The 27,345-nt window shown below is 38.0% G+C and overlaps 1 protein-coding gene across 1 annotated transcript in view; it reads left to right on the top strand.

Annotated features, from left to right (window-relative positions):
* LOC121384285 (cholesterol 7-desaturase nvd-like) overlaps positions 1–26,812 on the top strand; it is a 32,589-nt gene extending 5,777 nt beyond the window's left edge. The window contains exons 2-6 of the mRNA XM_041514600.1: positions 21,494–21,682; positions 22,323–22,501; positions 24,299–24,544; positions 24,935–25,108; positions 26,300–26,812. Of these exons, the coding sequence (XP_041370534.1) occupies positions 21,494–21,682; positions 22,323–22,501; positions 24,299–24,544; positions 24,935–25,108; positions 26,300–26,467 (956 nt within the window). The 3' untranslated portion in view covers positions 26,468–26,812. The remainder of the gene's footprint in view (positions 1–21,493; positions 21,683–22,322; positions 22,502–24,298; positions 24,545–24,934; positions 25,109–26,299) is intronic.
* Positions 26,813–27,345: the final 533 nt, after the last annotated feature.

Here is a 27,345-nt window from a genome sequence, read left to right as displayed (position 1 = left end):
TTAACATATAATAATGTGCTGGGGTTTCGTTAAAGAAACAGTAACACTTTGACTACTTTGCTAAGTACCACTGCTGGCTGTAGGGACTTATTCCACTAAACATAGAAATGTGAAAATTATTTAACAACCCGACATCGAAACAGTGAAGTCACAAATAAACAACTGCCATTTCAGTAAACTAGCGATGACAGTGGCTTCGGAAACAGTATTCAAGCCTTTGTAGATACCGGTGTAGGCCCCTATTGTAGGCCCCTATTGTAGGCTTAAATCAGGAGTGCAGGCTAGGAGGGGGAGGGGGTGGCAGAAGTCTGGTTGACACCCCTCCCCATCTCTTTGAGGCTAAAACAATTTTTGACAGTGCAATATTAGGTAATTCATGTAGATATAATTATATTATAAAAATCATGAAATGCGGCCATATGTGATAGAAAAAGTACACCCGAGGTGGTAGAAATTCCGACATGAGACGAAGCTTGCCGAGTCCCAGGCTCGAAAATTTCTCAACCGAGTGTTGACATTTTATATATCATATGACTGATTACGTTTGATCATTCTTCTTCTTCCCTTATCCATTCTACGGTAAATAATTGATTTTTTTTTACAAAAGAAGATGGCCAACAAAATTAACAGAAGGAAGAAAAAAATCCACCATCTCGAGGGTGAGGACTGAAACCCATGCCCCTTTATATCCACACCTTTTTCTTCTTCTTTTTAAAAACACAAAAAACCGCCACAAACATTTAACACTGAGACAAAGAAAGACATTTTTAGTTTTTGTGACATTACAAACATGGATGATGATGAGATGAATGGTGAAGCCGCAGTATTTCCATTTTGGTATGGGACTACTTGACAGGTCCGTGTTCCCTTGCTGCTAATCGAAAAGAGTAGTCTATGAAGTGGCGACAGCGGGTTTCCTCTTTCCATATCTGTGTGGTCCTTAACCATATGTCTGACGCCATATAACCGTAAATAAAATGTGTTGAGTACGTCGTTAAATAAATAAAAATCCTTCATTGTGACCAGGATAGAATAATAATGAAGAGCACAAAGTGGTATAATGTAAATGCACCTCTACTGCGTTAACGCCAGCCTCTGGAGTGTCCTTGCTACCCACGCATAAATATTTCATGCTATTGTACTTTCAGTTTTTAATGTGACACGATAGCTTTTGATTGATCTTTCCTAGCATATCTACGTGCAAACTAGCATACGCATTTCCGCATTTTTGGGGATCCTAGGACTGTTCAAGAAAGATAAAGGGGGTGGGGGTACGAAGCAAATTTCGTGTTTAGAATGTGTCTGTATAATATTATACAAGGTGTTTCCGGCCGTTCTAATATTTGAAGTAGCTCAAACTTATATATATCCTGTAATCACTGTTTCTGTTAGCAAAATATGATGACTTGATAAATTTCTATATTTTCATAGACTGGCCAAAATTTTAAATATAGCTTTCATCCTAATAATAAACTTTAAATAATAGTAATAAATAACGTTAATAAAAAGTTATTCTTTTTTTTAAATTTGTTATTTAAGAACTATTTTGTTTGGATGTATAGATATCATATTGTAAGTGACAAGACGACTTACTGTTGTGGAAAACGGTTGTAAAATAAAAGGTATGGTTCATTTCAATTATATTTTTCACTATTATGCAGGATTGCCAGATAAATAAAATAACAGACCACAGTCTTAGGATGTCGGCTTTATCATGCTCAGGTTGAATGGCGAATCTCGCGCCATTCTAATCTTCGCAGGATAAAGCCGATATCTTAAAACCGTAACCAGTCATTCTCGTCCACCTCTCTCTTCCTGCCCCCCCCCCCCCCCCCCCCCCCCCCCCCCCCCACTCTCTCTCCTTCTCTCTCCTTCTCTCTCTCTCTCTCTCTCTCTCTCTCTCCCCCTCTCTATTTTTCTCTCTCTCTCTTCCCCCTCTCTTTTCTTCTCTCTCTCTCTCTCTCTCTCTCTCTCTCTCTCTCTCTCTCTCTCTCTCTCTCTCTCTCTCTCTCTCTCTCTCTCTCTCTCTCTCCACTTCATACATATGTACTTGTATTGATCACAGAAGTCATATTAAAATTCAGGTCGTAAATCTACGACTAAACCACAAATCTAGTTACTACTAACTAATAAAGTAATATAGTTAGAAATATACATATTTCGTTTCCTTTTGTCCTTAAAATGCTCCATCTTCCGTAATGACAATGGCGTAGCCGGGGGAGGGAGGCACGGGGACCATGCCCCCTCCCATCAAACCTTTTTTTAAAAACTGTATTGGATTTTATAAAAGCGTCCATCCATCTATCCATCCATACATACATACATACGTACATACATCAATACATCAATATATTCGTAAACACGTAATTTTCTGCGTGAAATATTACACACGTATCAAGTCTGCTTCGTGGCTGTTTATGCTAAAACTGAATCAAATCTGTACTTATAATTAAAACACTTGTGGTATGTTGGCATCTAAGGAAAGGCATTTATATATTAAAATAAAACTTTTACACCAGGGTTCTGTTGACGTTTCTTTACCTTGGGCCTATTCGTGTTAACCTATTTTTAGTAACAATGGCCAACTAATGAATTAGGTCGTGAACGCCACTATTCGTAACGGTCATTATTAGACACGATGGCCCAATATCACTAACTTGTTTATGTCAAGCGTTACCATGGTGACATGTAAACATACCCTGGTTAATTTCTAACACGGTTACAGCGGGGGTGTCGCGAATAGTTGACATGTTAAAATACTCAACATATTAAATGAAAATATATAGGCGTGCGCTACAACAGCATGTTCTGAATGTGCACATTAAACCCCATGACCTGACCTATTGAAAACGTATAGAGAATAACTGGTTACTGTCTTGAGATATCGGCTTTATCAAGCTATGGTTAGAATGGCGAATGCAGCGAGGCTCTGCGGTCCGAGGAGGATAAAGCTGATATCATTCTTAAGATAGTAACTGGGTATTTTATTTATCTTGAAATTTTACATTATAATACGAATTTTGTTTTTAAATGGACCGTTTTATTTTAAATATTTACTGTTATACAGAGTAGCAGGTCCACACGTACTGCTTGCCCTGTTTCCAGAAGTATATAAACACAAACACAATAGTTCTTATTCAAATGATACCTTTTATAACACTAAATATGTTGTTATTAAACCTGGTCAGTTGTTTTATGTTGTCTATACAAATCAAATCATATAAATGAGAAAACAATAACAATCCCAACATAACCCCCACCCCCCCACCCCCACACACACATCTCGCTCCCATTATCATCGGCAAACTCAAAATTGCCCCTTTTAACATGTTTTGACACCCTTCACTCCCTTAGAAAATCCTTTGTTCGCCCCTGACGTATTTTGCAATTTGTTAAAGCTGCGCATATCCGAGCAATTCTGTCGTTCGATAAATGTCGAGTGTTGGTGGTGATATGGAAACCTGGAGCCAATGTCACAAAACATCAGTATCGGCCATCACTCATATGACTCACAGTAATCTGCAATGTGGCGATCTCCTGAAAAATACATGTATGTGCATATGATAATTATAACTTACTTTTGTGTGAATTTGTAGAAAGTGTGGATCCCCTGCGGCGGGCCCTGTGGGCCATTTTTCGTTCCAGCCAGTGCACCACGACTGGTATATCAAAGGTCGTGGTGTGTGCTACCCTGTCTTTGGGATGGTGCTACTAATAGAAAAATATAGCAGGCTTCCTCTTTAAGACTATATGACAAAATTACCAAATGCTTGACATCCAATAGCCGATGATTAATAAATGAATGTGCTCTAGTAGTGTCGTTAAACAAAAAAAGGGTAGTTTCTGTAGACAGTGTGGATGCCCCCTCAATATGACTGCTATCCCACCCCCATATGAAATCCTGGCAACACCAGCGCTTGATGGTGTACAATACGTAATGAGTGTTTTGTATGTTTTTCAAGTCTTTCTGAGCAAGCCCACCATTAACACGTGCTGTAATTCAAGACTTAAAAGTTGGTTTATTCTTGCGTGTAAAATTTTGCAAAAAATAAATATTGTCTTTGTTGCCAAAAAAAAAAATTCATTCATATTATTAGATAGATAGATAGCTGGATTTGGGTAGGTGTGTTTTGGATGGATGAATAAATGGATGGATGGATGGATGGATTGCAATAATATGCCTTAAGATAAATACTTTAAACTTGAATAATAATGAAAGAAAGAAAATGACTGGGGGTTTTTTCTTTAATTGTTTCCCCATAATACAAAGGCAATGTAGAATAAGCCTAACCTTACCTTAAACGCTCAGGAGACGTGTAGAAAACGATTATGTTGTGGACTCATTTTGCGTAATATGACTCGGTGTTGTGGATTATTTCCGCGACTTTACCACAATGCGGTGTCTTAAGGTTTATCATAATTCCGTGACTTAAAGGTTTACCACGAACAAACCAACCTGATTGTGCAGTGTGCAATTTGCTAAGTGTGCAGTCATTATTAAACCGATTTTAAACATTTAATAGGTGGCCGCCACGGTTGTACCATGACCTAGTTCATGAGAGAAAAACTAAATAAAATAAGTGGCGACAATACGTGTTAAGTTACATCAAGACATTTAACAGCGAAAACACAGTCACGACATTTATTGAAACTGCATTTGTGTTTGTGCTTTGCATTAGTAAACGATGCTAGCCTGTTGCCTGTCGTGTACCATTGCTAGGTCACGGCGACCTAGTTTTCATGGTTCTTGTTATCACCTGCTATTATACTAGGTCAGCCAGACCTACAGTTCATTGTTCTAGATAACTGATATTCTATCACAAAAACAAAAGTCACAAAATTTGTCATAGGATAATCTTGTTCAGCCTTTGAAGAAACAAAGAGGGTTTACTTTCCCAGACGTTAACATTACATACATAAACTGTTTCTTTTTTCAATATAAATGTGTTACAATTGTAACCATGCTTCAGAACTGTTCCTCTTCTAATACAGAATAATAACTTCATCAATCGAGTAGCAACTTCTCCAATGGGTGAAATGCCAGTAGTTGGTCCAAAACAAACTGTTAAACCTTCCCATGTCACATACAGGTAATTATACAACCCTTGCTTCTCCAAGAAAAAAACCCATGCTGTGGGGCAATGTTGATTGCCATGGGCAATTGCAGGGGTTGTTATAATCCATCCATACACATAACATATGTATTTAATGTGCGTGCTTCTCTACAAAACTCCCGACATGGCGTATCGTATACCTCACCGGTGATCGTGATGTTTTCTTTCTACTAGTAAATTAAATTATTTGCTTGAAGGCATAATATTTACATCTCAAGGAAAAATTAATAAACAATTTTTGGCAGGAAACTTCCATTATGTAACCATGAGATAGCACCTTTAAGCAAAGGTAAACCCAACATTCTACAGGTCGTTACCAAAAGTCACACCGTTGGACCGCGCCGGAAGATTAATGTAGCTGTTGTTTCATTTCTTTATCTTCTGGTCAATAAACGGAACATGTATTCGGTGTATATCGATTACTATTTTCTAGCTTTCACTATCTAACTTGTACTTTCCACTTGTGCTTTGTTACTGAATATTGTCGTCGTTTTCATTGATTGTCCCCCCTCAATCAATAAACCTGCTATTAACGTCTCAACCAGTGTGAAGCGATAAACAACCTTTGACAACATACATAAAGACATCTTATACAAGATATATTATGGCTTTCACAGGTATGGAGGAATCTTTTATTATACCCGCCATTGCTGAAAACAATTTAACGGATCAAGGTCGGAAGAGCCGAGTTCCATTAGTTAAAGAGCCCCAACCCTTACTTTTAAATACAATATACATAAATAAGCATTGCCGAAAAGCGATGGAAAATTTGTCCATGACCTTCTGTAATCTTATCAGGGCTCGAAATTGGCAGGGTGCAAGAGACAATTACCACTGGAAATTCACAATATTGTATCTCGATAATCAATTTCACAAGTTGTTTAAGTTTAATTTGCTTTCCATCTTAGAGAATTCTACGACTAATCAGTTTATAATTATTAATAATAATTAGTGCCAACTACCAACATTAGGAAGATCAATATATGTATTAATTAGATATTGTAAAAAGAAGAAAAAACTAATAGTTTAAATTTACGTAAACTGAGAGTGAAGTTTTATATCAGTATAAGTGACCTAGTATTGCTTCCCAGTATAATTTTCTTTTCATATTAGAGATTTCTATGACTAATCAGATTCAGAAATTTGTGCCAACAGTTTCAACATTAGGAAAACCAATATTAAATTAGATCTTGTTAAAATAGCAACAACAACATCAAAACCCAGGTACTTTACATTTAGATAAATTGAGAGTGAAGATTTATATCAGTATAAGTGACCTAGAATTGCTTCTCGGTTTATAGCATTTGCTTCCAGAACGAAATGTCAGAACCAGAGATTGCTTTCAATTCCACAAAATAAATGTCGAGCCTTGCTAATGGACGGGAGGGGGGCGGGACGTAGCCCCGTGGTAAAGCGTTCGCTTGATGCGCGGTCAGTCCAGGATCGATCCTCGTCGGTGGACCCATTGGGCTATTTCTCGTTCCAGCCAGTGCTCCACAACTGGTGACACAAAGGCCGTGGTATGTACTATCCTGTCTGTGGGATGGTGCATATAAAAGAACCCTTGCTGGTAAAATCCAGTTTAAGGTGCTACTACAAACATTAAGACAACAAGCACCTTGTTTATCCAGACACTGATATTCTAAAAAGCAAAATATCTTTAATGCACAATTTTAGTCATCAGAAAGGTTCAGTTAGTTGTAGACATGTTACAATAGCAGCAAGCTCGGGATAGTACCTTTAAATAAAATGCACCTGTGCCGATAAACATGAAAACAAATTCCATTATTAACTTTGAGTAGCCTAATGGACACTTTTTATTCCGGTAGTAATGAAGACGTGTCAAATTATAGATCATAAAGCTTAACTCTCATTATATATGACATAATTACTGTAATTGCATCATTGGTGCAGTGTTTTCGAAAATCCCCGTAACACATACGTACACAAGTGCACACGTACATACTTAGTCATACACACGTACACACTATTAACCATACGCGGGGGCTGGCGAACAATTTGACTGATACCATCTTCTTCTATCATATCACATTCATCTCGGATTAGGCTAAAAAAAAAAATAATAATTAAAAACGTTTAGCGAGCGACTGCGAGCGCTCGCCCTCCTAGACATGCATCTGACCGAGTTCAGCTAGACTAAGACTGTATACCAAAATTACCAAATGTTTGACACCCAAAGGCCGATGATTAATAAATCAATGTGTGCTAGTGGTGTCGATGAACAACGCAAACTTTAATTGTGTATGTCAACCAGTAGTGCACATTTTCCTACGATATTTGGCGCCCCAGCAAAAGTTCTACCACTGAACTACGTCCCGATTCGTGCCTTCTTTTTTTTTAAATAAAAAGACAGCTGTATCCGGTTTTGATTAGTGCAATTTCGTAAAACTATGGCGACTGGTACGATAACGTCATTGTTCAGATCGGATATCCGGCAAATTTCTCAATCCTAATTGGCGTAGTAGGATAGCGTATAGATTAGATAATATTCATATACTAGCATTCGGTTCAAGTTGATAAGGCAGTCCTTTCTATTTCTCAATTTATTTACCATGGCAACGTATCAGATAGACAATTATTTTGGTCATTATCGATAATTTTCAGTTAATAATAGCCTGCAGCTTATTTTGTATGTTACCTTTAAAGAAAAAAACCACACAACAAGAACAATAGTAATCATGGTAAAATGTAGTTTATCAATTTGAAAGTGATATGCATGTACATATTATATAGACAGAAAGAAAGATAGATATATAATCTGACAGACAGACATGCGAACGGACGAAAAACAGACAGAAAGACAGGAGCACACAAACACATATACATACCAATTGGAATACGCGTGGTTTTCATACAAACATTGAGTTCCACAGCAATATGCAGTCATCAATTGGTAGCAGTATCTGTAACACTTGACCACAATGTTCCTATAAATATGTATATGTAAGTGGTACTTGAACGATTTTGTGTTAATGTTCACAATTTTAACCACAATAACAGCATTGTGTGATCAGTCGGGCTGGGGAATAGGGAGTTTGGGAGTGTGGAGGTGATATGATATGGACAGACAAATGTTTACCATTCCACTTTTAAAATGATAGAAGAGATATACCCGCGAGTATTTACAATAAGTAAAATAATAATAAAAAATAATAATAGCAGAAATCATTACTTTAAGTATTACTACTACTACTACTACTACTACCACCACCACTACTACTACTACCACCACCACCACTACTACTACTACTACTACTGCTGCTGCTACTGTTGCTTCTACTATTACCACTCCTGCTACCACAACTATCATCATCACCACCATCACTGCTACTACTATTACTACTACTACTACTACTATTACTGCTGCTGGTACTACTACTACTAGGTATTACTAGTAGTCGTAGAAGTAGTAATAGTAGTAGTAGTACTAGTAGTTGTAGTAGTCGTCGTCGTAGTAGTAGTAGTAGTCGTTGTAGTAGTAGTTGTGGTAGTAATGTAGAAATTGCTGCTATTGTTGTGGTTGTAGTAAGCGTAGTTGTAGTAGTAGTACTGTACTGCCACTACTGCTACTGATACTACTATCACTACTACTGTCACTACTACTACTAGTAGTCCACCACCACCTTAAAAGGTATTTTGACCTGCCCTTGTTCTGCACGTACCAAAACGAAACATGCTCAATGTTTTGAAAGGTTATATGTACATTGTTGCATAGACGCCGACAAGTCTAAACAATATCTATATTGACGTAGTCTGTGCGATCGTGACTTTTAGAACCTTTCCAATTGGTTTACGGGATTTGTCGTGGTCAAAACGAACATTATACAGCAAACAGGTTGCACTTAAAACCTACGAGTTTTCATGTGTTCCGGAATCATCTGTCTCTGGCTCGGAAATAAGACTGAAAGCGTAATATACAAAACAGGATTCGACTGGTTTTAGGAATTTGCTTTTATGTCATTTTAAGTCATTAACCTCAACTGACCACCAGAAAGATTATAATCAAGTTTAGCAGACATCGCCTTGAAAACACCTAGATTTGGGGGAGCCATTTAAGATATTATCATATTGATATCATATATATTCGCATGCAATGGGTCGTGGGGGGGGGGGGGGGGGGGGGGGGGGGGCTATGCATTTATCTCTTGGAACTAGTTTTAGGACAGCAATGGAGATCGAGTCTTGATTTAGACTGACAATAACGGCAGGAAAAGAGGTGGACGCTATAGAGAGGGTTGATAACCGGCCTCGGTGGTGTCGTGGTTAAGCCATCGGACTACAGGCTGGTAGGTACAGGGTTCGCAGCCTGGTACCGGCTCCAACCCAGAGCAAGTTCTTAAGGGTTCAGTGGGCAGGTGTAAGGCCGCTACACTCTCTTCTCTCTCACTAACAACTAACAAACTAACAACTAACCCACTGCCCTGAACAGACAGCCCAGATAGCTGAGGTGTGTGCCCAGGACAGTATGTTTAAACCTTAATTGAATATAAGTACGAAAATAAGTTGAAATGAAATGAAAGGGTCAATAATAGTAATGTGTTCGTATATGCCCCTCTTCAATAATAATTTTTTTTTTTAAAGAATAGAGTCAAAAATTAAGAATTTAACAACATCAGCAACAACATTAATAGATAGATAGATAAATAAAAAAATTACAAAAATAATTTTTTTAAATAAATTAATATTTTAACTGCAACTTTAATTAAAATACAAACAAAATCAAATTGGTCTTAAAATAGAACATCGTTGTCTGTGACCAGTCAAGTTTGATTTAATATTAGAAAGGCCATTGAGGAAAAAGATAGTTCCAACACAAAGCATAGTTTGATTGTGAATGACCCTGTCAGAAATCTTGGTATGTAACAACTTGTTTATCGCCCACAGAGGACACACAATTAAGAATTTGGCATTCAGTTAACTGCCATATACAGCGTTCTTTACTTATTGTTTACCAGTTGCTAGGAACTACCTCACAACGCGTCCGTTTATTTTTGTTTAACAAAGTGAACGTTCCAGGCATCGATTGAAAGAAATTATTCATGTGCGGAGCAGGTTCGAGGTTTAATAACGAGTGGCCTTGAAAATAACTATTTCTTTTTTTATCAGTTCCAGTCGCAATACATCATATGAACATCTTGTTTCACATAGTAATGAAAGAAAGAAAGAAATGTTTTATTTACGGTTACATGGCGTCAGACATATGGTTTAGGACCACACAGATTTTGAGAGGAAACCCGCTGTCGCCACTTCATGGGCTACTCTTTCCGATTAGCAGCAAGGGGTCTTTTATTTGCGCTTCCCACAGGCAGGATAGCACAAAACATGGCTTTTGTTGAACCAGTTATGGATCACTGGTCGGTGCAAGTGGTTTACACCTACCCAATGAGCCTTGCGGAGCACTCACTCACGGTTTGGAGTCCATATCTGGATTAAAAATCCCATGCCTCGACTGGGATCCGAACCCAGTACCTACCAGCCTGTTGACCGATGGCCTAACCACGACGCCACCGAGGCCGGTCACACAGTAGTGTGTCTGAGTGTAATTTAATGTCTCGCCTACCGTACCATGTTTCGGTGTACTGTGATGACCATCAATATACTACGTTTTATTGACCTTGTAGATATGGTTTGTGAGCAACTGAGATCGATCCTCATCGGTAGGCCCATTGGGCTTTTTCTCGTTCCAGCCAGTACACCACGACTGGTATATTAAAGGTTGTGTGTATGATATCCTGTCTGTGATGGTGCATATAATAGATCGCTTGCTACTCATGGAAAAATGTAGCGGGTATCCTGTCTAAAACTATATATGTAAATTACCAAAAGTTTGATATCCAATAGCCGATGATTCATAAATGAATGTGCATTAGTGGTGTCGTTAAACAAAACACTTTATCTCCGTGGTCCTTTTTCTTTTCTTCTTTTTTCGTCAGTATAATGAACGTGTTTTATATAAAAACGTCTACTGTTCTATGTTGCATATCTTACCTGCAACTGAACTTTTAAAGTAGGATGTTTTTAGTTGGGGGGGGGGGGGGGGGGGGGGGGTTCCGTGGTTGGGCGGGACGTATTCAGTGGTACAGCGCTCGCCTGATGCGCGATCGATCTAGGATCGATTTCCGTCGATGGGCCCATTGGGTTATTTCTCGTTCCAGCCAGTGCTCCACAACTGGTTTAACAAAGGCTGTGACATGTACTATCCTGTCTGTGGAATGGTGCATATAAAAGATCCCTTGCTGCTAATCGAAAAGAGTAGCCCATGAAGTGGCGACAGCGGGATTCCTCTCATATTTGTGTGGTCCTTAACCATATGTCCGACGCCATATAACCGTAAATAAAATGTGTTGAGTGCGTCGTTAAATAAAACATTTCCTTCCTTTTTCTGTTGTTGTTTGTTTGTTGTTGTTTTGTTGGGATTTTTGTGCTTTTTGTGGGTTTGATTATTTTTATCCCAATACCATATAACGTAGATTTTAAGTTATAAAACAGATTTCAACTCAAGTCAGTAGAACTATAGCTAATATTTTCCTCATTATTGATTATGTCCATGATGCGAACGACCTATATAATAGTCAACTGGTAAAATCGGATGTAGTTGTTGTTGTTATTGTTGTTGCCACGAAGAATAACACCTCATTTATGATACTTTATTGTTTATTTTCAAGACAGTCTCGTTGCAAACTCGGTTCTAGTCATTTATTATGAATGGCTATACTGTCTGCATGCCATTACTGTGTCGCAGTCATAGATTTGTGGAGAAATATTAGGTCGCAGACAATTAACACCAGGATCGGGTGCATGGGGGGGGGGGGGGGGGGGGGGGGGGGGGGGGGGGGGGGGGGGGAGGGGGGACACGGGAGGGGGGAACACGGAGGGAAATCCAGAGGTTTTTGTTTTACACTATTATGGGATTCCTCTTATTTAAAGTTTTTTTGTTTAACGACACTACTAAAGCACATTATAATCGTCTTTAACGGCGTAATACATTCCCCTTTTTTCATACGGTACTCGGTTTAGGTAAGATATAATTAGTTTATATTTACGAGTGTCAACCTTCTTAGCCAATACAAATAAAAATAAAGCCAGTCAGCGGAAGACCCCCTCACTCCATTTTTTTTTTCTTCTTCTTCTTTTTTTCGGCATAAATTGTCATTACATTACAAGCCGTGACAAAGTTAGTTGAGAATATTGTTAACTAGTCACGTTTGTATAAATGTTTTTGACCTATATTAGAATTGGTGATCTCATTACCAAAAACATGTACCAGACACTCCTTTGTTGACGCCCTACTTGTGACCCTCGTTACTTGGCAACAACAGCACGATTATTGTATTGCGCAATATCACCGATTCTGTATCACATATTTTGATGATTGCGAAACCACGATTCACAAAGCATTCAATGTGTGTCGAATGCAGTCAAGTGTTAACAGGTCACCTGGACTTGCCGTGTTGTTTCATTTTGTCAGATCTTTATAACAAGGATAAAAAATTGAAGATCAATATTAATTAAAATTAATTAAAGCTACCGTCTCTAGTATGTTTTTATTATTTAAAATGTTGGAATAAATCATCCACGTAATTTTTTTTCCCAATGGTATTCTTTTATATCTATTCTTTGACTATTAGCCAAAGTTGCATAAGGGGTCGTCCATTTAGTACGTACGCAAAAATTTAATATTTTGTGCCCTACCCCCCCCCCCCCCGTACGCATAGCATACATAGTGGGCCAGACCCCACACCCCACACCCCATCCCGTACGCATACGCATCCGAAATTGTGAAAAACATTTTAAATTATTTTTGTCTAATTATTATTATTTTTATTATTATTTAATGAAGTTTTGCATGTTAATTTAGTACATGTACATGAAATGTGATACACAAAACGAAACTACTAAATTACATGTACAGTGTTGTTTTCACTTTTCGTTCCCCTAAGCGTGCGTGCATTTCTACTCAAATTGACAATATAATCACTTTTTGTCTGTCCTGATCCCCTTCCCCTGTGTACACACAGTGTACACATTGGGCTGGACACACTCCCCTCCGCCCTCAATGCCGTATATACTATATGGACGGTCCCTAACATAACATGATATAAAATGTATTTCCAAAACACTTAGAATTCTAAATTTACTCTGAGTAGCATGCCCCCGAACACCTGCAACAGGTCTAAGCCTTCGGGCCCTCAAATTTCCATTTCACTGATTATCGCAGTTGTCTCCCATTTGTTACACATCCCATTTGTTACACACCTGCATATTCCCACTTCTTACACAGTCAGCTTAGGGACTACTCTCACAGATTTAAGGACCATATTTCTCTAAAAATGAATAATAAATCAAAATTACATTATTGTTTACAGACCAAACCTAGCTATTGTATTACTTTAACTACACCATGATGGAGTGAAATCCATATCAACCCTCTCAGCAATGTTAGTTTTTGAATTATGGACCATTGCCATAATTCAATTATTTTTACAAAATATCATTAATAAGTGGAGTATGGTGGTTACGTAGATGGTTGAATAAAATACATTTAGGGACAAATCAAATATATATATATATATATATATATATATATATATAAGTAATGCTTTGTTAGACCATGTAATAGGTCAGTGGTCTGTCACAATATTCCTTTAAGCAAACCCCTATAACCTTAGTGGAACAGTCTAGTCCAGTTCAACTGTTCATTTCAATTCAACTTTATTCCATCAAACCATTCACATTGGTACATAATACAGGTATGCATTTGTAAATTAAAATGCATACAGTACATCAGCTACACGCATAGATTCTCTATCATCACATAGTAAATAGATAATTTGTAATAAATAAATGTGAATATACAATGTATGTTCTTTCTTGTGTCTTAATTGTGAATAGAAGTTGAGTCCCTTATTGCATACCAGGTAGTAGGTATAGGATTAGCAGTGCACTCAACCATGACCTATGTTGTTATACGGTGTGTCAGAAACGGGACGTGTAACAAACTGGAGGATACCGTTATCGCAATATGCCCCCTCCCATTTCAAATACACTCCACCGACTCTGAATTATTATAATTATTTTTCACAGATAAAATGCGGTACTTTTGGATACATTTTCATTTATAAGTGCAAGATGCATATATGCAAATGATTTTTACCTCCTATTAAACTTAAATGACCTGTTTAAAATAAGGTAGGCAAATACTTTGACATCTAATGACGTTTATACACAATATATAACTTAACACAGTTCAAAGGGACTGTCCTAAGTTTGTTGCCATTGTAAAATGTTTTTGATTGATAAAATTATATAACCATCAAAATTACATACTAAATACAGATTCTTGTTTAGACTATTAGTGTGTACATTCAATGTGTTTTTATTGCTTCTACTGTTTTTAAGTAGCCCAAACAATGATTTCGTACGTACGAAAAAAAAAAAATATATAATAATAAAAAAAAAAAAAATAATAAATATATAAAAATGTATGTATGTGTGTGTGTATGTGTATGTGTATGTGTATGTGTATGTGTATGTGTATGTGTATGTGTATGTGTATGTGTATGTATATGTATATGTATATCTATATATATATATATATATATCCATGCAATACCTGTCATGTTGTGTGTTAAGCGGTTATCAGTAATGATCTTTCAAGTACAGCTAGTTTTACGGTACCTGTTCGATGAACCGTGATACCAATCAAACAATTAGTGCACAAAATGACCTCGGCGTGAAGCGTTACTCTGAACACATCTACAAGACCAGTTTTAAATAAAACAATGGGCGAGTGACTCTGTTGTCATCACTTCAGCAACCACACATTTAATTAATACCAACAAGGGCTTCTGAATCACACAATCGGTGTAATTTGTAATAAATCCTTTCACTCTGATATTTTGCTATATAACACATTGATGAAATTTTTAAGTTTACAGTTACCAAAATAATATGTACCTAATTCAACTTTCTAACTGATGTTACGGAAATATCCGATGTTCGATGGTCGAACTACCTGATGGGTCGAACACTTTCTCGAGTACCGACGGGGTTCGAGCCAACGGAATTCAACTATATATAAATATATGTTACAGTTAATCTGTATAATCAGGTAATATGTATATTACCTGATTTTTTCAGCTAATATGTATATTACCTGTTTCACTCAGGTAATATGTATATTAGCTGAAAAAATCAGGTAATATACATATTACCTGAAATATACTTCACTAATTTATACAGATTACCTGAAACGTGCAGAATGGTATTGACAAGTCTTTAGATCAATGTAGACCAAGTTCTCAGTTCAAAACAATTCTTTTGATCAATGTAGTCCAAGTTGGTCACAATACCTTTGATGTACATGTTCATTGTTAAATCATTTCATAGACAATGTTACAGTTAATCTGTATAATCCACCACTGCTGTTTTAACTAATCCTGTCTGTAGAGCACAATAAAGTGTGCACAATAAAGTTGTGCCAGCCTGCTAGGGCTTCATTTGATTGGTAGGTATAAATATCCTGGTGAATGGTGTTCTCTGTCACTAACAAAATGGATCTAGAGGAGACTTTAAGGCGTTCGCTGTACACGAGTTATGGAGAGAATAAGTGTATCTTGCTACCTAAGGACGAATACATTAAGACTGTTGGCGAGTTGCTGGAAGCCACCCAGGCACCCAAGAAATCACCGCGTCAGTTTTACCTGCTTAAGAAATATGAACTACTGCAGTGTGGGGACGTTCAAAAGCTCATCAGAAAGAAGCCAAACCAGGAACATCCACTGTACTTCGCTACCATCGAGGAGACCTTTGACATCATCAAGCGCGCCCACATCGCTACTGGTCATGGAGAACGAGACAAGATGATCAAGGAGATCAACAACAAGTACGCCAACTGCGAAAGAGCCAACTGCGACATAAAAGACATGTTGATTGCATGGATGAGTGACAATGACACACGGGATTGGACTGTTGGACTCAAGTTTGTGCAATTTCAAAAGAACGCGAGCCATCACACTGGAATCAAGCGTTCTCCCTTTGCTGCTCTGTTTGGTGCTGATGCTCTTTTTGGTGCCGACATCATCCAGTCTCCCCCAAGATGTCATTGCAAGGTTGCAAACTGAAGACGACCTCCTGTCTGCAGTATCCCACCCAAACCCAGTCGAGAAATCCAGCGAGGAAGCAGAACCTGTACCAGTCTCACCCATCTCTGTACGTCAGGAGGAAATTAGGCTGCAGAGAGAGAGTGCCATAGATGCCCAGTTCCAGCAGGCAGAGAGAATGGTCAAACGAAGTCGCATTGTGTTTTCTAGTGTGCAAATGGGAAGCAATGTGACAGTGCCCATTCCTTCGGTTGACAGAGGACGTGCAGATCCTAGGAACATCATCGGAGTTGTGACAGAGTGAAGTGACAACGAGTTGTACACAATTGCTGTAAAAGGAGGAATATTGTATCGAAAGTACTCTAGAAACCAATTCGATGTGTGTGCTACGACCTTGTATTCACCCGATGATGTCTGTACAGATAACGACATTTCCCTGCGTCAAGCTGTGCAACTGGACTCAAGATGCGGTGGACAAGGTTTCACGAGATGTAACTGTGCTGGAAGTAAGAGGTGTCAGACAAATCGATGTAAATGCTTCAAAGCCAGATTAGTGTGTAATTCCCGCTGCCAAACAAGCCTGCCATGCATAAACAAGAACTGTTGTTGATCAAAAGATCTTGTTGTTTGTTCTGCAGTAGTGTGTGTGTTATGTGTTGCAAATGGTATGTGTTTTGAGCCAATAAAGATTGCCAGCATATTATTGTTTATAGTTATTCATTCAGTCAAATAACAACCTTGTCAATACCATTCTGCACGTTTCAAGTAATCTGTATAAATTAGTTAAGTATATTTCAGGTAATATGTATATTACCTGATTTTTTCAGCTAATATACATATTACCTGAGTGAAACAGGTAATATACATATTAGCTGAAAAAATCAGGTAATATACATATTACCTGATTATACAGATTAACTGTAACATATATATATATTAAAACATTAAAATTAGGACTCGTAATTAACACTGGCCATGATGCAAATTGCCGCAGTGCCTAGTGCTATATTGGAATGCCCTGACATTAAGCCGAGTGTTACATCCAAACTGGCGGGGCCTTAGTTTGCATTCTAGTAATTAATCATCGTACTCGACTGCAACTCCTGTACATTATAAGAACTTGAAACGTTTCACAATTCTTTATTTTGAATGGGTGTTGTTGTGTTATACCGGCCTCGGTGGTGTCGTGGTCAAGCCATCGGACATATGGCTGGTAGTACAGTGTTCGCAGCCCGGTACCGGCCTCGGTGGTGTCGTGGTCAAGCCATCGGACATAAGGCTGGTAGGTACAGTGTTCGCAGCCCGGTACCGGCCTCGGTGGTGTCGTGGTCAAGCCATCGGACATAAGGCTGGTAGGTACAGTGTTCGCAGCCCGGTACCGGCCTCGGTGGTGTCGTGGTCAAGCCATCGGACATAAGGCTGGTAGGTACAGTGTTCGCAGCCCGGTACCGGCTCCCACCCAGAGACCACTACACACTCTTCTCTCTCACTAACCACTAACTTACTGTCCTGGGCCCCGTTCCACAAAGCGATCTTAGCCCTAAGATCACCTTAAGTGCATAGCTACCTTATGCACTAAGGTAACTTAGTGCTAAGATCGCTTCGTGGAACGGGACCCTGGACAGATAGCCCAGATAGCTGAGGTGTGTGTGTGTGTGTGTGTGTCCAAGACAACGTGAATGAACCTTAATTGGATATAAGCACGAAAATAAATAGAAATTAAATGTTGTGTTATATTAAGACATGTATTGAAGTTTGCCTTGTTACCCTGTCTTCTGACTGTAATGTCTTCAAAGAATCGCCACCAGTGTAGGCCTGGCATCCTTGCCCTTTAACTTGCCAAATTCGAAGCCTGAGAAATAAGATGAAGTTTGACCTGGTACAGACACTAGGACGATCAGAAACACGTTTAATATACAGCCACTGGTATATGTTATGCAGAACAATATATTTAATATATAATTCCAGTCTTTAAACAGTCTCTGGTAGTCGGAAACATCTTGACAATGGCAGAAAATGAAGTGCAGTCCCTTTAATGTATTCACATTCATGCCTGAGAGATACTTTGGGCTAAATTACTTATAAGTATTTATAAGAGCATTCTTGTGGAACGAATTTCGGGGAGTGAAAAAGGTAATCTGTCACGGGTAATTGAAAATAACGTGGGTAAATACGTAAATATATCACAAAGAAAACCACAGTGGGTTGGCCAATATAGTGACAATCAAAACAATCATACAACTGCTTCTGTGTGGCTTTTCTGTTATTGTGTTCAAGGACGAAAGATTAAAGGTTAACCATTACATTTAACCTTCACAATTATCGTTTTAAAGTTTTGACGCTATACGGACGCATTTATTTGGCATTTTTTGTTGTCGTCATCGTTATCATTTCTTGTTACAGATGGTGATGTTATTTTCGACAGTTTCAAATGGAGCAAATTAAAATCTTTCAAATTAAAGTCTCAGACACTGGTTTCAACCCGTGAACATGGACACTAAGTTTGGTTAATCAACTAAAATGTAACATATAATTTTGATAAAGTTACAATAGAGTGATACAAGACTCTGTGAGGCTGAAACGAGGACATACCCTTTAAAAAAACAAAACATTTGAGCTCGTCTCCATAACCGTTACTTCTCAGAGGTACGTGCGCTTTTACAAATATAAAAAATGCATTATTTTTTTTTGGTGTTACAAACACCGGGATAACCACAAACACTTTGGATATACGGAAGTAAATAAACGAAACAATACAATTTAAATAATATCTTATTTCAATTATCAAAACGTGAGAAAAAAAAGAGAAAAAAAAGAAGAAACAAGAAACCGCTCTAAGAGTAAAAAATACGTCGTAATGTTAAAAAATTGGGGTCTTCCACTTTAAATGCTTGTGGTGTAACACAACTGTCACCCACTTTGTTACCTACGCAGTTATTTATTCCCCAAATACAATGTATGTAGAGTGGAAAGAACACCAAAAGACTGAGTTTAAAAAAAGCAAAAAAAAAAAAGCGAATTACGAGACATCCAGCAAGAGGGATCGATCCCATGACATCTCGCACGTAGGCCGGCTGGTCCGCCGCGCGCACTCTAAAGTGTACGTGATGTTGGCCAGTGTTCCCACTGACGACCACTGTGTACCTGGTGTGAATTTTCTCTTAAGCCGTTGTTGTGACAAACAGAAACGACTGGCGCTGAGAAGTCAACTTTGTGTGAACTAAAACATGGAAATATCTTGTTTGACACTTCTCGACTGACAAAAAAATAATCAATATTGTTGAAAGATAATTTTAAATACACCAAAAAAAAGAAAAGAAAAAAAAAGCCCCAAGCAAACAAAAACAAATAAATAAAACAAAAAGGATAAACGAACTTACCCCCAACCCCAATCCCCCCCCCTCCCCCCAAAATAAAAATAAAAAAAAATAATAATAATAAAAAAAACAATCAAATAAAACACCAACAAAACACAATAAACAAAAATAATAAACAAAAAGACAAACAAACATACAGACAGACAGACAGACAGACAGACAGACAGACAAAAACAAACAAAACCCACCAACAACAGTAGCCAAATCTGAATCCAATAACGAAAAGCTGGTTATTTAATTTCAGTGTTTTGTTTAAAGCACGAAGTACAACCTGACAGGTTTTGTGAGGAAAGAAACCTTTAGGACTAATGCTAGATGATGATTTGGGATGATGTGATCTATAAAAAGGGGCGGGACTTAGCCCAGTGGTAAAGCGCTCGCCTGATGCGAGGTCGATCTGAGATCGATCCCCGTCGGTGGGCCTATTTGTTTATTTCTCGTTCCAGCCAGTGCACCACAACGGGTATATCAAAGGCCGTGGTATATGCTACCGTGTTTGGGGAAAATGTAGAGGGTTTCCTCTCTAAGTCAGAATATATCAGAATTACCAAATGTTTGACATCCAGTAGGCGATGATTAATAAATCAATATGTTCTAGTGGTGTCGTTAAACACAAGAAACTATAACTTTACCTTATAAGAACTGCTAAAAACACACACACACACACACACACACACACACACGGTTATAGAAACATATCGCTGTTGCAAAAACGTTTCTAAACTCTGCTGTTATGTCGATGGCAGTTCTATCAGGACATATCAGGATTAAACTTTGTGATTAAAGAAAGCTGGTCTGAAAGCACGACAGTCATGAGCACACAGTCCAACCTGGGTCAGACTGTCCAAGCTGGATGCCAAGTGCTATCGTACTCCTAAGTATCAGTACGAAAATGTCTTTGTCTACTTAAATTAAATCTTGTATTTGGTTCGATTTCACTGTACAATTAATATTTTCGTGTCAGTGTCAAGTACCCTGTCCCGGCCATGCACGTTTAAAATGACTTTGGACAGGAGACGGTCTTAGCGTTCAACGCAAGCTCCTTCTGGCATTGATGGCAATGGTTTACCATTACGCCGGCCACTGATGCTGGTGTTGGTTGGCCTTAATATTGTCAATGTCACAAGAATCACAATCTATCCAGAGAAAGTCACAGCCTCTTTTCAACTAGTGTTAGAAAAAGACACGCCTATTTATGTTTTGCATGCAATTAAAATCGGTACGAATATTAACAACAACTATATCTAGTCACTTTCAGCCTGTAGCTTTCAGGGGTATAGCGTAGACTGGACGTGGAGTGAGGGGTTGAATATAAACCTAGCGAACTCTTTCGTTTACATTTTACTTTTTTTTTTACCCCTGTATAAATAGCCTAATACTGCACTATAAGATATTATTTTAGCGTCCGGGGGGGGGGGGGGGGATATACGAACCCCTGATCCCCCAGCTTACGCTCCTGGATTTAGGTTAAACGTTATCGTTAAATGTAAAAATGTCATGACGGAGATACATTTACGTCGACGCCTATATTTACTAAGATGAAGGGAGAGGGGGGATTTAGCTCAGCTGGTTGAGTGCTCGCTCGAGGTGCTTGTGTCGCAGGATCGAACCACCTCGGTGGATCCATTCAGCTTATCAAAGGCCGTGGTATGTGCTTTCCTGTCTGTGGGAAAATACATATAAAAGACCGCCTGCTGCATTATGAAAAATGTAGCGGGTTTCCTCTGATGAATTAATTAATGTGCTCTGGTGGTGTCGTTACACAAAACAAATTTTACTTTTACTAAAATGATATCCCCCATCCATGCCCTCCGAGACGATCCTGGATCCGCTACTTGTACTGTTAATATTTTTTTAAATAAAATATTGTCTCTTCCAGGTCTGGCGCTGGCGGTGTTCCGAGACGAGAAGGGTTTCGCCCACGCTCTGGACGCGTATTGCCCTCACATGGGCGCCAACATGGCGGCCGGAGGTCGTGTGTGTGGAGATTCTCTGGAATGTCCTTTCCATGCGTGGAAGTTCCGCGGCGAGGACGGAAAGTGCACGAGTATCCCGTACGCTGAGAAGAGTAAGTGATGGAGTACTTTATGTTATGACAGTCGCGCCTTGCGGCGGAAAAAAAGTAATTTAATAAATTTGCCAATGTGGTAATAAATAATGGGCCGAATTTACGAGGCCTGTTTCTATTAAACGCGGGCGTTTAAGCATTGTAAATATATGTAGTTCCACGCGTGTAAATCTAAATATATTATATCAATGTTTTAATTGCTCTTAACATTTCTGCTTTTGATTATCAGGCAAAGAAATAAAATGACGTTAGTTCTAATAATGAATATTACATATAATAATGACTACCAGTAGGCCTACTGTCACATAATAATGAACATAAATTACCGATATTTTTGTCAGTAGTTGTTAATAATATTAATGTGCTTTAAAAACGTTTTGTTGTTAAAATAGAAAAAAATAGTTTTTATTCATTTATTTTATTTACAGCAAGGATATAAATTTCCATAATTTTTCAATGGCTAAAAAACTCCATGACTTTGGACGTAATTAGTTCTCTTTGTCATTACTCCAAATAAATGCAAACTGCAAAATTAAATTAAGCAAAATTATTTTTACTGAGAATGTTCTTAATGCATGCTTTGCCAAGTGGTCCATGTATCATTCTTTCTGTGAAAATATATGTTTTCTTACACATTTAGTTCCAGACATTGCAAAAGTTAAATCTTGGCCTATCCTGGAACGGAATAGATGGTTGTACCTCTGGTTTCACGCGGAGGGGGTGGAACCTTTTTGGATGCCCCCTGAAATAGAGGAGATCACCAGAGGGGAGTGGACGTACAGGGGGCGCAGCGAACATATCATCAACGCTCATATAGAGGTATGTCGTTATGTTGGACAAAGTTATGTTCCTTGAACTTGGAAGTTAGAACATTTGCCAATTTTTCGTGACATATCGACAGCACTTCCACCCGTATTTTCATCTGGGTGATTTCCGTACAAACACTTTATATAGCATTAAATAATACAACAGTTAGAGGACCAGGGGTCTAATTCATAAAGCTCTCTTAGGCTCTTCTAGACGACAAATCATACTCTTTGCAAGTCTTTTAGCATTACACTGCGAGATCGCAAAGTTTAGTGTTTAGAGTTTAGTGAATTAGGCCCCAGATCGTATACATAGTAACACACATTTAACTCAGTTTAAAGTTAAAAAATCAAAACAAAACAAAACACGCACATACACAAACGAACACATAAAATCACAACAAGAATACGTAACAAGTAATATAATGTATGAGAAGGATCTGCGATAAAAACATTTATCCTATAGCTTACCTATGATATCCATGTCATAAACCCATGTGATCATTTTAGTTTATTAACCCGGTTAATAATGGTATGCAAATTTGCAAGGTCTCTTGGTAATGTGTTGCTGTGGATGGGTCATTTGTTTACAAGGCAGCAAGACCTGTGTACCTGAGCGCCACGTTTTCAAAGATTTAGTTAAAATGCGTGACGTCAAACTAATTTGTGCTAATCGTGATGACGTCATATTATGGATGGCGGCGACTTTAATATTGTGATTTACTAAAATAATTTTTATGAAAATGTTATTTTAGAAATGATATAGGATAAATAGAATTCGCTACTCGTATTTTTTAATATGTAAAATATCAACCTCGTCTAGTTAATCGGTATTTGTCTCGGCAGAACCTCGACAAATATCGATTAACATTGACTCCGTTGATATTTTCCCATATTAAGAAATACTCGTGACGAATCCTCTATACATTTGCCTTGGAAAAAACCCTCGTTATCTTGAGTAAGGGGGTGGTTGTCTTCGAAATCCCCAATCACAGACACCTATGTTTAGATTATTAAAGCAGTCTTTAGAACTGGCAGTCCTCTCATAATGTACAGTAGGAATGAAGTGTCCATCCTGGGAAGTGGCAGTCCTCTCATAATGTACAGTAGGAATGAAGTGTCATCTTCGAAAGTGGCTGTCCTCTCATAATGTACAGTAGGAATGAAGTGTCATCTTCGGAAGTGGCAGTCCTCTCATAATGTACAGTAGGAATGAAGTGTCATCTTCGGAAGTGGCTGTCCTCTCATAATGTACAGTAGGAATGAAGTGTCATCTTGTGAAGTGGCAGTCCTCTCATACGTGAACTATTATTCAGTGATCCAAGGAGACTCACGATATTGTCAAAACATTCTATTGGACTTTTGTTTGTTCTGATACGATTTTGAAAGTGTTTATGGTTTTGTCGTTCACAGGCTTCTGAAAATAGCGAGAACGATAGTTACGATCGCGCGTCATTCGCGCAAGTCTTGTTTTGGATAACCCATTTTTCGTTTTCATATTTTTACATTTACATTATTACACACAAGAAACTAAATGGGTTTCCTGAACTTGTTATTGCGTAACCCAGGAGGAGTAGAGGAAATGTTGGGGGGGGGGGGGGGGGGGGGTAAAGGGAAAGAAGCACATGGATCAAGTGATAAAAAGGACAGCCCAGTGATTTTTTTTCAAGACAGAAAATAGATTAATTAATATATTTAGAGAGGACGGGTATTCCTCTCACGTCCCTTAGATCCGCTTCTGTAACCCATAAAGAGTTTATACAAATGTTCAGTTATCAGGGACCGGTGTTCAGATTTGTTGTTATTTCAGGAGATCCCGGAGAACGGCGCGGACGTGGTCCACCTGTCGCAGGTACACGGGCCGGTCATAGGGGCGGGTATTGACCTGCGCTACATGTGGAGCGAGTTGTGGGCGTTCGCTAGACACAGCTGGGACGCCAAGTGGGAGGCCGCCCCGCCCCCAGACGGCCACATCGGCAAGATCACCCTCAAACACAGCATGTCCCTGTTCGGCAAGCGATTCCCGCCTATTGATCTCACCGTGCATGGGCAACAGGTAAGCAAAACTTGTTTATTTTCTTAACTGTCTTTGCAGTTTCAAGCTCTTGATCGAGGTGGGGTCGGGAAGCGAACGAATCACTTGCGGTTATGTTTTTTTGTTGTTAAATTAAGTATTAGTCATAAAATAATTATATTAGTTTATTACCGAATGCACCCCTTTAAAACATTGTCTTTTTTGCGTCTTCTCTGTCTCTCTGTCTCTGTCTCTCTATCTCTCTCTCTCTCTCTCTCTCTCTCTCTCTCTCTCTCTCTCTCTCTCTTCTCTCTCTCTCTCTCTCTCTCTCTCTCTCTTGTATTTATAATACGCTACACTGGTATATACTACATATAGTGCTTTGTACCGCATATGACGTCAGCCATTGTAAAAAGTGTGTTCTACTTTCAGATCGGACCCGGCATCGTGTATTTGCGGTTTACTAGCTGGTTCGGCAATGGAGTGTACATTCAAAGCTTAACGCCTATCGAGCCCATGGTTCAGAAACTGGTACATAATATCTACGTCACGAAATACATGCCTATGTGTGTGGCGAAATTCTTAATGCTGGGAGAAGCTATTCAGGTAATTCCCTAATTATTATTTCTAGGATTTTGTTTTACTTCCTGAGTAACACATCTACATTTTTTGTTTGTATTGTTTACCAATTATCGTAAATTTATTTTTTAAAATGAATAATACATGATGAGCCTGTAAGGGAATAATAATCTCAGTTTAAAATGGTAACAGTGTTTCCGTAGTCTTGACGTTATAAGTAACATGGTGCACTGTTTAGACTTGTTGTTGTCAAGTGTGACTGTCCTCTACATATGTTTATATGTGGCAATATGCATACAAACAGAATATGTATACACATAATATGTACATCAATAGAATACGTATATAAACAGAATATGTATACACATAATATGTATATCAATAGAATACGTATATAAACAGAATATGTATACACGGTATACGTATATCAGTAGAATACGTATATAAACAGAATATGTATACACATAATATGTATATCAATAGAATACGTATATAAACAGAATATGTATACACATAATATGTATATCAATAGAATACGTATATAAACAGAATATGTATACACGGTATACGTATATCAGTAGAATACGTATATAAACAAAATATGTATACACAGAATACGTATATAAATAGAATATGTATATAAACAGAATACGTATACACACAGAATACGTATATAAATAGAATATGTATATAAACAGAAAATGTATACACAGAATACGTATATCAATAGAATACGTATATAAACAGAATATGTATACACAGAATACGTATATCAGTAGAATACATATATAAACAGAATAAATATACACAGAATATGTATATCAGTAGAATACGTATATCAGTAGAATACGTATATAAACAGAATACGTATACACGCAGAATACGTATATAAATAGAATATGTATATAAACAGAATACGTATATACACATAATACGTATATAAACAGAATACGTATATAAACAGAATACGTGTATACACAGAATACGTACATACATAGAATATGTATATAAACAGAATACGTATATACATATAATACCTATATAAATATAATATGTATATACGCAAAATATGTATATAAACAAAATGCATGTATGTATATAAACAGAATACGTATATAAACAGAATACGTATACTCGAGCTAGGTAAGTGGAAGAACTTGTATGGGGGAATTGTAGCAGTCTTGTTTTAAATTTTTTTTAATTAATTATTGTTTTCAGGTTGAACGTGACGTGATGATTTGGAACAACAAACAGTACTGTGCTAAGCCCGTGTTAGTGAAGTCTAAAGAAGACAGTCTGATCGCCCGCCACAGACGGTGGTACTCTCAGTTCTACTCTGAAAACAGCCCTCAGCTCACCTTCAAACAGGAAACTCTGGAGTGGTGAAGTGTCACGAACGACCAGCCTTGTTATCAGTGCATCTTCCACACTCGGCAGTATCTCATCTAGGTCTGTTCCCTAACTTCTGTTTGACTGGGCCCCGTTTTACGAAGCGATCGTAGCGCTATGATCACTTTAAATACATAAGATAGCTATGCTCTTAAGGTGATCTTAGTACTACGATCGTTTTTGCAAAATGGGACCCAGTTATGTTGTTCCAGTAAAAACCAGACCTCACCATCGCTCTCCTGAAACAAGTTCAAGGAGAGTTATTTTTAGATTCCCTTAATAAGTGAATTTGTATACCCGGTAGTATGAATTGGGTGACCTTAAATGGTTTCCTCTAATCTAAGTTTGGGAAGCAATTAATCACTATCCTCAATTTTATTTTCACAGCAAAGTCTATTACCATGTCGCAAATTAGTGGGGAGGGGAGAGGATATTTTGTTTTTAATACTCTCAACCCATAAAATAAAATAAATGAAAATAAAATAATATACATATATATCCCCATAATTCTGTAATAATAAAAAATCAACTGTTTATTTTTTTCTTTCTGGTTCGTATGGCGTGGATATGTGTAGGCAGTATTGTTGATATCTTTCCAAATGAGTAACGTTTATTGTGGGACTGTAGCCAGTTCAGGAGGCCAAGCGCTTGCGAATAATTTGACTGGTACCATTGTCTTCTATTATATCGCATTCCTCCAACCTTAGGCAAAAACAACAGTCTATCTAGCGACCGCCATCGCAGATCATTCTGAACGTGCATTAGCGCCCGCACTCGCATGCTTGCGATCTATTCAATGTAACGCTTTCTGAACGGGTGATAGTACAAAATTAAAGTATATAATTTGATGTCAATTGTATTATAAATATTTTAAC

This window comes from Gigantopelta aegis, chromosome 10 (assembly GCF_016097555.1).
Source record: "Gigantopelta aegis isolate Gae_Host chromosome 10, Gae_host_genome, whole genome shotgun sequence".
NCBI lineage: Eukaryota > Metazoa > Mollusca > Gastropoda > Neomphalida > Peltospiridae > Gigantopelta > Gigantopelta aegis.
The sequence above is the reverse complement of the archived record's forward strand: the minus strand, read 5'-3'. Positions and strand labels throughout refer to the sequence as shown.